Source organism: Pan troglodytes, chromosome 6 (genome assembly GCF_028858775.2).
Source record: "Pan troglodytes isolate AG18354 chromosome 6, NHGRI_mPanTro3-v2.0_pri, whole genome shotgun sequence".
Taxonomy (NCBI): domain Eukaryota; kingdom Metazoa; phylum Chordata; class Mammalia; order Primates; family Hominidae; genus Pan; species Pan troglodytes.
The window spans coordinates 50,502,438-50,514,850 of NC_072404.2; the positions used below are offsets into that span (position 1 = coordinate 50,502,438).

The 12,413-nt window shown below is 46.7% G+C and overlaps 1 protein-coding gene across 8 annotated transcripts in view; it reads left to right on the forward strand.

Annotated features, from left to right (window-relative positions):
- The window catches only part of OGDH (oxoglutarate dehydrogenase), a 102,943-nt gene that overhangs the window by 30,136 nt on the left and 60,394 nt on the right, over window positions 1-12,413 (forward strand). For 4 of the 8 annotated variants that reach the window (XM_016957411.3, XM_009453006.3, XM_063814204.1 and 1 more), the window contains 2 exons: window positions 9,395-9,586; window positions 11,533-11,623. In XM_016957411.3, the coding sequence (XP_016812900.1) occupies window positions 9,395-9,586; window positions 11,533-11,623 (283 nt within the window). Of the gene's footprint in view, window positions 1-9,394; window positions 9,587-11,532; window positions 11,624-11,745; window positions 11,849-12,413 lie in introns of all 8 variants that reach the window. The other 4 variants (XM_009453005.3, XM_001146811.6, XM_063814205.1 and 1 more) reach the window with 1 other exon arrangement.

A 12,413-nucleotide genomic window follows, 5' to 3' on the forward strand; every position in this document is an offset into this window, starting at 1 on the left:
CTTAAATAGCCTGTGTTTGGGACTTTTACAGACAAGAAAACAGGCCAGAGAGCTGAAGCAACTTCCCGAATCCTCATGCAGTTCATGGGAGGCAGACCTAGGACCTGGGGACCCAGGAGGTGGCCACAGTCAGTCCTACTGGTCTGTGAGTGGGCACTGGGGGGCTGTAGAGCACCATCCTGCATGACGATGGGTGTCAGCTACTGCTGGGGGAAGGGATGTCAGATGATATATTTGCCACCCTCAGAAATAGGAAGCCCTACCTATTGGAAACCTCACAACCAAGGACTGGCAGGGAGCTTGGCCCTCAAGACTCCCAACTGCTGACTCAGGAAGGGCAGAGTCTGCTGCCTGTAGCTGCCGATATGTGGGAACAGACAAGTGCTCCTTGGTTAGGAGTGGCACCTGCTAAGGTCAACGCCTCTGCTGCAGTAAGGGGCAGCCCTGGACTCAGACTCTCCCAGGGTGGAACCCCATACCTGTCAGGCTGCTCCCTCAGAAAGGAGGCTGAATATCATCTGAATTTAATTCAGTAAAGGTTAGGTGAGCAGCTGCCACATGCAGAGAGCACTGAGGATACTGTTTCCAGCCTTTCAAGAGCTTCCTTTGAAGAAAGAGCACTGGTCACTGTGAGGAAAGTGCATTATGGTTGCATAGAATTCTGAGTTTGTGGGAGCTTGGGGAGCAATGACTTTTGACTTGGAAAACAGAGCTTCATTTATTACAGCTAAGTGCTTTTAGTTACCTAAAATTAAATAGGAGGTCTGGTTTCATTTCATCCAGAATGTAAAAATTATTTACCGCTGAAATCTATCATGTTTAAGTCATCTCAGCAACAAGTTGATGATCTTAAACCCACTCATGGGAAGTTGGCTGTGAGTGGGGTGGGGGGGCACACAAGCTCCCTGCCTGCGAACCACCCCTCCCTCTGATGCCATTTGGTGGCAAAAGTCAGCCATTACCCTGGTCAGGTGCTTGTTCCTCTTGGGGGTGGTTAGTGGTTTTCTCCTTAATCTCCCATATTCTTTTTCACTCACCTGCAGCCTGGTCCCAGCTCACCTGCCCAGCCTGGTTTCTTAACCATCTGTACACCCTGCATGTGGCAGTACCATGAGTCTCAGCACATGGTGGACAGGCACTGGCCAGGTGCTCCCGTTGTCTATTCTCTTTGGCCAAATGTCTTCTCTCTCCTCCTCAGGCTCTGCAGGCCTTACCTTGCCTTTAGGGCTCAGACCGTGGGCCCCTCCTCAGAGCATCCTTGCTTTCCTCTCCCATCCCACTTGTCTTACTCTTCGTTTCTCAGCACTTGGATCCATTCTGTGAATTTACACGTTTACTGGTTTTTCTTATTCTTGTTAAGAGTAAGAAGCTCATTTTAGTCATCTTCCTGTTCACAAACCTTACAGTATGCCACATATAGTTAATAGATATTTGTTGAATTGAATGAGAATTATTGGATTTTTAGAAATAATGGTATTCATTGGCTCAGCATCGTGCCTCACACCTGTAATCCCAGCCCTTTTGGGAGGCTGAGGTGGGTGGATCACCTGAGTTCAGGAGTTTGAGACCAGCCTGGCCACCATGGTGAAATCCCGTCTCTACTAAAAATACAAAAATTAACCAGACACGATGGCGGTGCCTGTAATCCCAGCTACTGGGGAGGCTGAGGCAGGAGAATCACTTGAAACTGGGATGGGGGTTGGGGGGTGGTTGCAGTGAGCCAAGATCACGCCACTGCACTCCAGCCCGGGCGATAGAGCCAGACTCTGTCTCAAAAAAAAAAAAATGGTATTCATTTTTTGACATGGTACATCCTGCACACATCTGACACTCTTAGGAAAATGTTTATGTGTGGTAAGAACTTCATCAGAATCCCATAGCCCCTTGCAGGGCTCAGAAGTTGGCCTTCTGGGAGTGAGTGCTTTCCCGCACCCCTCCCCTGGCCCAGGACCCCTCACTCCTTCTGGCAGCTTCCTGCCCCTTGAATGTCATTTACAACCTTGCCCACTTACCTTAACATTTTAACCTTTTTCCCCTTAACAGTGACATTGTCATTGGTGGTCAGAGAATTAACTGTGTGTAACTGTATATTTGAGGCAAGGCAAGGGGACAGATATTTTCCTTACATTATTAGTTGTGCAGAAGCCAATTAAGAGATTAGAGAGATGAATAACCCTAGTGATGGGTTGCAACTTGGGTGTGGAGCTGGGCACACCCGCGTACGTCATTGTGACTCAGAAGTCCATGTCACCGCCCTGAGCCAAGTACTAAAGTAAGGCCCAAATACCACACTTACTTCATAAAGAAGCCAAAGTCTGACTGCCTCCATTTCTCATGAGTGAAAAACTATTTCTATTATAGGAAACTTAGGTCTTCAGTGTGTTTGATGGTAGCATGCTATTAGATTGTGTATTCTCAAGTCTGATTTTCCCCATTACTGTGCTTTCTCCTTTTCACTTCTGCTTTGTCACTTGGAATGTTTCTAGAAGTAGAAGTCACTGCCCCTGCCTACATCAGACTGCAATTCCGGGACATCCAGGCAACAGCAAGGGATAATTAGGAATAAATTTGGCTGGAAGAAAGGGAAAATGCAGCTTAGGCAGCTTAAACCAACAGGCTTATTTTTCTCACTCAGTAAGAGAGCTGAGGTTGCCTGACTCAGCTCAGGTTCTCAGTGAGCCATCAGCCACCAGGTGCCACCTTTCAGTGAGTGGGCTTCTATCCCTTCCAGGTGTCTCTTCGTGCTCCATGGGAATTAGATGGGACATGCTTTGACTCTCTCTTCCAGAAGCTTTCTCTTCTTTTTGAAGGGGCTGGGTGGTCAATGACTCAGCCTAGTCTTGATTTATCCCCCAGGATGGGGACAGACAGCAGGTGAGAGATCTCAGGTTGAGATGAGTGTACAGTAAGGGCTGGGAGTATCAGAAGGGGAAACCCTCTCCCAGATAGTGACAAAGCTAAGCGACCATGTGAAGGGAGAGGACAAACATCCCATGGAAAGAAGGGTAGCTGCTAGGCCTGCGGGAAGGAAGGAGCATGATGCTGGGGCATGGGAGCAAGTGGACAGGGAGGGCTCTTCAGGTCCCCTGGAACCTAAAGCCAGGGGTTATGGAAGGCAGATCCAGATTCAGGTGTTCAGAGGATGAGGCAGGGGTGGGTAGTTTAAGGAGCTGGAGAAGAGGTATCTCCTTGGGGAGTGGAAGATGTTAGAGAGATACAGGGTTGCAGGACAACAGGGAGGTGGAAAGAGAGTGGGGGATGGACTGTGGCATCTGGGCCCCACCAGGAAGGAAGTGGCCCCATTGGTGACTCATACAGGGAGGGGTGGGGCCAGTGCGTGGCTGGGAGCTCTGGTACTTGGGCAGGTCTGGCTTCCTGCTGCCACATCTGTTGGGAGGTGAAGCCTGCAGGCCAAATAATGACCTTCATTTTCAAAGCCTTTTTGAATAAATAAACTTTTTTGAGGTTTAACTTACATATATTAAAATTCACTTGTTTTAAGTGTTTAGTGCAGTAGGTTTTGCCAAATGTGTGCAGTCACTACACTCGATACAAAACATTCTATCACTCAATTCAAAAACCTTTTAGTATACCTCCAGGTCTTGGCGCAAAGAGGGCTTGCTGTTGTTGGGTGTGGGGGCTCACCCAGTCCTGGAGACAGAATGGGCTCTTTGTCTGAAGGTGGGGCAGGGTGCTCCCCCAGTGGTGTGGGAACTGAGCCGACTGGAGAGTGAAGTGGGATGCATGGTGTAAGATGAATAAGGGAAAGGCTGCAGAAGTTGCATTCCCAGCATTTTCTTTCCCGGGGATTCCCAGCAGCTCAGCAGTACCGGTATGAACCAGTTTTTTTCTGACTGCCTCCAGCATGAGCTGAATTTCCGTCTGTGCAGTTATCCTCAGCCAATTGAAAATCACCTGGAGTTGTATTCCAAGCACAAAAGAAGGTCAGAGAGTGGAGGCCCGATGATCATGATCGCCCTGTCTCCAGGGCCTAGGCTGGAAGGAGTCCTGCAGCCTTTGTGGCTCAGGACCAGAGAGCTGACCTTGACCCTGACCTTGTGATCCCAGGCATCAGTGGCTGGAAATTCCTTTCATTTTATTGTTGAGCCCAGAAGCTCCCAGCTCTCTTTGGCAAGGTTAAGCTAGGGTAAGAGGCACTGTTACTAGAGTGACCAGAGTTCTTTAAGTGTCGCTCTGCTATTACTCAGTTAACCTTATTAATACCCTGCCTGGTGACTGCTGTGTGTAAATTCTGCCTGAGCCCACATCTCTCCAGTGGGAATATGATTGACATTCCAGGTGCTCTAAGTAAGTTGGAAAAGCCCACAGAGAGCCTCAGTAAAAGTTAGCTATACCTATCCCTGCTGCTATTGGTGGGTTTTTTTTGTTTTGTTTTGTTTTACTATTTTAATTGTTATTCAAAGCTAATTTTATTGAAAAGAAGTAAACTTGTGATTTTGCTATGACTTTTGGCTCTGGATCCAAAAGTGGATATTGTCCCCTAGGATAAAGGAGGCTGTCTGTACAGCTGGAGAGACTCTTGATCTAAGGTCTTGCTCTTGGGTGACTTTGCCCTGTGTTTCTGGACACTTAATGGGTTTTACGAAATAGAAGAAAATATGTTTTAGGGGTTTAATAAAGTTTGGGTTGTGCTGTTCTCCAGTACTTACTGGGTTTGAGGGTCATGCCCTATCCATGAACCTGTTGTGGCCCCAGGGAACTAAGTAAGTGTCTACAGCTAGACTTGGGGTGCGGGTCACATGGTGTGAGGGTAGACATTCTAGCACTGGAGCAAGTTTGGGGTAAAGAAAAATTTTGATTAGGTTTTTTGTGGGTTTTTTTTTTTTTCTTTGAGACAGAGTCTCGCTCTGTCGCCAAGCTGGAGTGCAATGGCATGATCTCAGCTCACTGCAACCTCTGACTCCCTGGTTCAAGCGATTGTCCTGCCTCAGCCTCCTGAGTAGCTGGGATTATAGGCACACACCACCACCCCCAGCTAGTTTTTGTATTTTTTTTTTTTTAGTAGAGACAGGGTTTCACCATGTTAGCCAGGATGGTCTCGATCTCCTAACCTCGTGATCCGCCCGCCTCAGCCTCCCAAAGTGCTGGGATTACAAGCATGAGCCACCAAGCCCAGCCTTTTTCTTCCTTTTTTTTTTTTCTTTTTTTCTTTTTTTTTTTTTTTGGAAACAGGGTCTCACTCTGTCGCCCAGGCTGGAATACAATGGCGCGATCTCAGCTCACTGCAACCTCTGCCTCCCAGGTTCAAGCGATTCTCATGCCCCAGCCTCCCAAGTAGCTGGGACTACAGGCCTGCACCACCACACCCAGCTAATTTTTGTATTTTTAGTAGAGACGGGGTTTCACTATGTTGGCCAGGCTGGTCTCGAACTCCTGATCTCAGGTGACCCACCCACCTTGGCCTCCCAAAGTGCTGGGATTACAGGCATGAGCCACTGCGCCCGGCCTGATTAGGTTTTACGTGACAGTGGTAGCTTGCTGTTGGTTCTTGCTGTGCAGGGGTGGGATACAGCCAGACTGACTCCTGCTCAGTTTCCTGCTGTATTCAAGGGGTTTCTCCTTTTAGGTCAGGTCCTCAGTTATTGGAGGCCTGGGTAGAGGCCAAGAAGTGCAGTCATTGGTCATCCCTGCTTTCACAATGAAGATGGATGTCCAATGCATGTGGTCCCCAGTCATCTCTGCTTCTAGAATGTATGGAGCTCTCAGTCCTGCTGGAAAAGCTCCATGAAGTCAGAAGTACCTGAGGGTGTCCAGTGTATTTGTGCACAGCCACCTTTTAGATCCCTGTGTCCTTGACAGAACCAGTCATGGACTGAGTGGGAGGCAGCCTTTACTTTGCCTAGGGAGTTGATGCTGAGACATCCTCTGTTTTCTCTCCTAAGAGTAAGTCAGTTTTTTCCTCTGGTGGAAATACTGCCTTTTCTCATGTTGGAGGAGAACACTGAGTTTTCATGAGAACCGATTTAATGGAGGAAGGTGAGAATCTCTTTGGAGATTCCAAACCCTGGGTTTCTTTTTTTTTTTTTTTTTTTTTTTTTTTTTTTTGAGACGGAGTCTCGCTCTGTCGCCCAGGCTGGAGTGCAGTGGCGCGATCTCGGCTCACTGCAAGCTCCGCCTCACCCTGGGTTTCTTTAGCAAACATTTTGATAGCATCTGTTGAAAAGGAAAGTTTAGGCCCAGCATGGTGGCTCATGCCTATAATCCTAGCACTTTGGGAGGCTGAGACGGGCAGATCAGTTGAGCTCAGAAGTTCAAGAACAACTTGGGCAACATGGTGAAACCTCATCTCCACAAAAAAATATTTAGTAAAAAAATTAGCCATGCGTGGTGGTGCATGCCTGTGGTCCCAGCTACTCAGGAGGCTGAAGCAGGAGAATCACTTGAGCCCCGGAGGTGGGGGTTACATTGAGCCAAGATCGTGCCAGTCTACTCCAGCCTGGGCAGCAGAGCCAGACCCTGTCTCAAAAAATAAAAAAGAAAGAAAAGGAAAGTTTGCAGCCTTTTTTCATGTTCCCGATTGTTGGGTTACATTTGTATAAGATGCTTCTGTAACAGGTTTTGTGGGAGGTGCCAGAAGAGAACCCCAAATCTGTCTTCTACATCAGACAATACACCAGAAATTAACCAGAAAGGTAAAAACCATAAAACCTCAAATAGTTTGATGTGTAAAAACATTTTAAAGGCCAGGTGCAGTGGCTTACGCATGTAATCCCAGCACTTTGGGAGGCCAAGGCGGGTGGATCACAAGGTCAGGAGTTCGAGACCAGCCTGGCCAACACAGTGAAACCCTGTCTCTACTAAAAATACAAAAATTAGCTGGGCGTGGTGGCAGGCGCCTGTAATCCCAGCTACTCGGGAGGCTGAGGCAGGAGAATCGCTTGAACCCAGGAGGCAGAGGTTGCAATGAGCCGAGATTGCACTACTGCACTCCAGCCTGGGCAAGAGAGCTAGACTCTGTCTCAAAAAAAAAAAAAAATTTTTTTAAATATAATTCACATAACATAAATGTAATTATTTGGCCTGGTCCTGGTGACTCACAACTGGATTCCCATCACTTTGGGAGACTGAGGCAGGAGGATTGCTTGAGGCTGGGAGTTTGAGACCAGTTTGGGCAACAGAGCAAGACCCTGTTTCTTTTAAAAAAAAAAAAAAAAAGGTCATTTTTAAGTGTACCATTCAGTGGAGTTTTGTTTTTAACAGATGGGATCTTGCTGTATTGCCCAGGCCAGCCTTGAATTCCTAGGCTTAAGTGATCCTCCTGCCTCTGCTTCCCAAGTGACTGGGACTACAGGCACATGCTACTACACCCAGCTACAGTGGTTTTTAGTATGTTCACAATACTGTGCAGTCACATCTCTGGTGGTTGTTTTCTTTAAATTATTTTTTCTGAATACCAAAAAATACATGCTTATTATAGAATGTTTTAAATATTCTACAAAAAAGAAAAAGGGAAGGAAAAAAAAAGTATTCCACAAAACTCCCCTCAAAAACAGATTTCACTGAGAGATCAGACTCCCCTGCATGAGGCAGATGGTCCAGGCCTGTGCATTATCATTGTGTCTTTTCTAGTTTGTGTCTAGCAGCAGTATATAGCAGTGCTCTTGGTAGTGGGACCATCTGAGTGACGTACATCTGTGCCCTAGCCAGCATTATAAAATAACCTGTCTGAAAAAAACAGAAGACCTTAAGGACCAGCATACTGGATTCTGTAGCCATCTCTACCTTCTGGTCTCCAGACTCAGACAGACCCATTTGATATCCAGCCATGTCCCAGACAAGGAGCACATCTGGGTGGCATCTTGTTAGAAGGAGAATGCAAAGATCTCATAAAGTTTTGCCTTGCCTCTCCAAGTTTTTCAAGACAGTCTTATCAGAGTTTATTGATGGAAGAATTTTAGAGGCTGGAAAATGTATTGCAGAAAAGAAAAACAATGTTTCTATTTTTTTTTTAAACTGATGTTTTGCCAGGCGCAATGGCTTACGCCTGTAATCCCAACACTTTGGGAGGCCAAAGCAAGTGGATCACTTGAGGTCAAGAGTTTGAGACCAGCCTGGCCAACATGATAAAACCCCATCTCTACTAAAAATACAAAAATTACAAGCCTGGTGGCGTGCTCCTGTAATCCCAGCTGCTCAGGAGGCTGAGGCAGGAGAATCACTTGAACCCGGGAGGTGGAGGTTGCAGTGAGCCAAGATCATGCCACCACACTGCCTGGGCAACAGAGCGAGACTTCATCTCAAAAAAATTAAAATAAACTGATGTTTAATTGTGCTTTTCTTTTCTTTTTACAATGAACTTTTGTGAAGTCTTAGTATGTCTGATCTCTTAAATATTTTAAAAACTTGCATCTTTGTATGAGATGAATAAACCATTACAGTTCACAGTATCTGCAAATTGTAAATCAAATAATTCAGACATGGAATAGCCAAAAATAGTAGGAATATAAGTAAATTAGTTTATAGTTTTTCTAAGGAAATTCAAACTGATAACTAACACCTGACTTTGTGAAGTATTAGACTGTGTGCTAATGCCTTTAACTAGGGTAGTCTTTACAGCATACCCATGAAGAATGCATATATTTCTCTCCTCATAGACGAGAAAACAGCACAGAAAGGTAACTCACTAAGAGCCTACCTCTTGAATTTGAATTTTGATCCCTGACACAGAGATCAGATTTGAATTTCCATCTCTGACCCCACACTTTGAGCTCTTAGCTCCTGAGTTTCTCCTGAGGTAGCAGTGATATTATTTCTCTGTGGGGTTAGTGCTGCCTCTTACAAAGGATCAGGTTCCACTTTGTTCCCAGGGAAGTGAAAGGACATGAGCAAGGTGACCCTGGGCTCTTCACAGGTTGTGCTGAGCCCTTGGGGCCTTGAGGGAGGTGTTTGTTGGGGTGTGAGCATCTGGTATCCCACAGAAAAACTGGTAGAGTTTGCAGACCTATAGACAGAAGGTCAAGAGATCACCTCCCAGGTGCTGGGGCCTGGGGAGAAGGCTGAGACAGTAAGTGTCTCTGTTGACCTACATCCTGAGTCTGTCCCCAGGCCCAGTGAATAGGAACTGAGGAGAGCTGTTGGCATTGGGCCTTTGGGTTATGTGTGTTGATGGAAGGCGGCCACAGGGCATCTGTGTTATAGCTGTGGGGGTCAGAAAGTGCATCCCGAAGACAAAAGTTGTGGAAAGCAGGGAGCCTGAATGCTGAGAGAAACCCACCGTTTGGGAACAGACAGAGACCCCACTGTCCAGGAGGAAGCAGGCTCAGCCAGCCTATGGTAGACTTGCCTTGCCTGCAGAGAGCAGTTCTCTGTGGCCACAGATGCATCCTGGACTTAGGGGAGCAGTGAGGTAACCCTGTACCTTCTTTGTCTTTAGTCATGGGACATTTTTTTTCGCAACACGAATGCCGGAGCCCCACCGGGCACTGCCTACCAGAGTCCCCTTCCCCTGAGCCGAGGCTCCCTGGCTGCTGTGGCCCATGCACAGTCCCTGGTAGAAGCACAGCCCAACGTGGACAAGCTCGTGGAGGACCACCTGGCAGTGCAGTCGCTCATCAGGGCATATCAGGTAAGGCGGGTGCTTTACCCGCACACGGGAAAGGGTGCAGTGTTCCTTAGGTCATGCCTCATGGGCCCTATTGGCCTTTCTGAGTGTACGTTGTCACTTTACTTATACCTCCTCAAATACTAGGTGCTTTCTCCCTGCTTTGGGAGGCTAAAAAACAAATACACAAGAAAAAGAACCAGGCTAGCCCTATTTGAGCAAATCTCCCAGCACCACTAATGCCTGCCTTATACAAGGGCTCCTTATTTCTTTTCCTTACTTGGCAAGAAATATTTGTGGGCAGGGAAAACAAGTCAGTACCCGGGCATCAAGGAGAAGTGCTGCCCATCTGCCAGTGAGCAGTGGCTGGGAGGGGTGGTGCTTTTGGGTGGTTGATGCCCCCTTCTCAGTTGCTAACAACTGAATACTATAAGAGAAGAAAACCATACTATAGAGTTTGGGGATGTGGAGGCAGGGAGAGGCAGCTGAGGGTACAGCTGAGCCTACAGAGAGTGATGAGGGGCAGGGGAACTCTCCAAAAGTATTGCAGTTAGTGGCCAGTCTCATTAGGCAAGTGTTGAGCAGGACAAGGTTTTCCCCCCATCCTTTCCCAGAGCACAATAACCAAAGTTTTTCTAGGATGTCCACCTGATACATGGGGAGAGCCTAGAGTTCAGATCTTAAGACTTCATCTGTGATAGTTCTAAGGACGACAGGTAGAGACAAGTGAGCCTGGTGCTTCCCTTCTGGAAGCTCCCATGGGCATCCAGGACCCTGCCACCTGTTCTTGTGTAACTGCTTTGGTGGCAACAAGGGGACTCATGTCCCTGGGCTGTCTTTTCTCTCATGCTTTGGTTTCTGGTGGCATGGGCCATTTCCTGTGCCAGCAGGGCAGTAGTGCAGGTGTTGTAATGGGGCAACATAGGGGAGGTCCTGGGTCTCTGGCCCTTCATGCCATGGCCTGGCAAGTAAGGCTCTCTCCCTGGGGCAAGTGTATTCTGCCTTAGAAAGGAGATGCATGGAGTTTTGTAAATGCTATATGCTTTAAAGTGCTATCCATGTGGATATTTGCGTAAGGAGGAAGCCCAGTGGTGTTTCTTTATCACTGCCTGCACGCAGTTGGCCTCAGTAACAACTTCAGCCTGATCTTGCAGTGACTTACCAGCAGCTGCTCCCTTCTCAAATTGCTAGCAAGAAATTGTGAAAGAATCTTAAATTGGAAGGGATTTTCTTTCTCCTTTTGGTTTTTAAATAGTTCAAATCAGATGCTTTAAGTCTGTGGTGTAGCAGGGTTTTTTTGTTCTGACTACTGTGTGCTGACCTACTCAGCAGGAGCAAAGGACCAGAGCCCTCACTCCTCACGGGGATATATAATAAAGGCAAACCTTCTCTTAGTAAGATGACCTCTTATCTGCACTCCTCCCCAATTAAGGCCAACACTTAAGCCTTCATTTTCCTACTTAGAAAAATTTTTCTTTAAATTTGATTTATTTTAAATTGAGATGGGATCTCACTGTGTTGCCCAGGTTGGCCTCAAACTCCTAGGCTCAAGAGATCCTCCTACCTCAGCCTCCCAAGTAGCTGGAACTACAGGCATGTGCCACTGTACCCAGCACCTTAGGGAAATGTTTATGTTCTGAGCTGAGGCAGGCTTCACATTGGAGTAAGAATTGCCCAGCATATCTCATTTCTGTTTATCCATGGAAACCGTATAAAGATCACAAGAAATGGATCCTTTCAGACTCCTAAGTTTATCATAACCTGAGTTTATCTCTTTTTTATAAAAGTACATTTATGCACAATAGTGCTTTTAAAATAAGTTATTCCAAGACTTAAAAACTAATTTTGTCGTATGGGTTTATTGGTGCTGTGTTCCTCTTTGGAAAAGGTTTGCATAACCTGTGACTCTTTTAACCCTCCCCACAGCTCACTGGATCTGCTTAATGACTTGCTTGTGTTATTGCTTCCAGGTCAGGGGTCACCACATTGCAAAACTTGATCCTCTCGGAATTAGTTGTGTAAATTTTGATGATGCTCCAGTAACTGTTTCTTCAAACGTGGGTGAGAATTAAGCTGTAAATGCTAATTTTAATGTAATTTTACTTTTTTTTTACCCCTTCCCTCTTTTTTTTTCTTCTGTCCTTTTGTGTGTGTCCTTCCCTCTCATCGTTGGCCACTCATAGATACGAGGGCACCATGTAGCACAGCTGGACCCCCTGGGGATTTTGGATGCTGATCTGGACTCCTCCGTGCCCGCTGACATTATCTCATCCACAGACAAACTTGGTGAGGGTCTGAGAGCAGTCAGCTGCGTTGCTTGAGCTCCTCTCGCTGTGCCACGACCTGTGGTAGCCAGGATGTCCAGGCAGGAGGGAAAGGCTCTTAAGTTTCCTTTCATTCTGATCACTTGAAATTTATCGGTATTGTAGCCTTAGTGTGTTTTGGGCAAGTTATTTTTATCTTACTTTTTCAGCCAGATTGTCTTAAGTCTCAAAATTTGAAAATAAAATTTTGGACAGAAAGGTTTGTGGCACAGGGAAAAAGCTTGTCCACCTGGGGCAGGTGGATCAGAAGCACTTCAGAGTATAGCTCTTTTGGCTTCAGGTTTTCAAATGTCAGTGCAGCACTGCCTTCAGTGAGGCATGTCCATGAGGCCTTGCTCAGGAACTGCTGACACAGCCATCCTTTTCTGAAGCCCAGTGTGGCCTGCCCTTGACTGGAGGCCATGTCCCTTAGGGGACGAATTCTAGAGCAAGTTGTGCAGTTGGGTCTCCTGATTTGTAATTGCTGGTGATCACACTGAGGAAACTTTGGAAGGCATTCCCACAGCGTCAGGAGGTCAGGGCCTTTG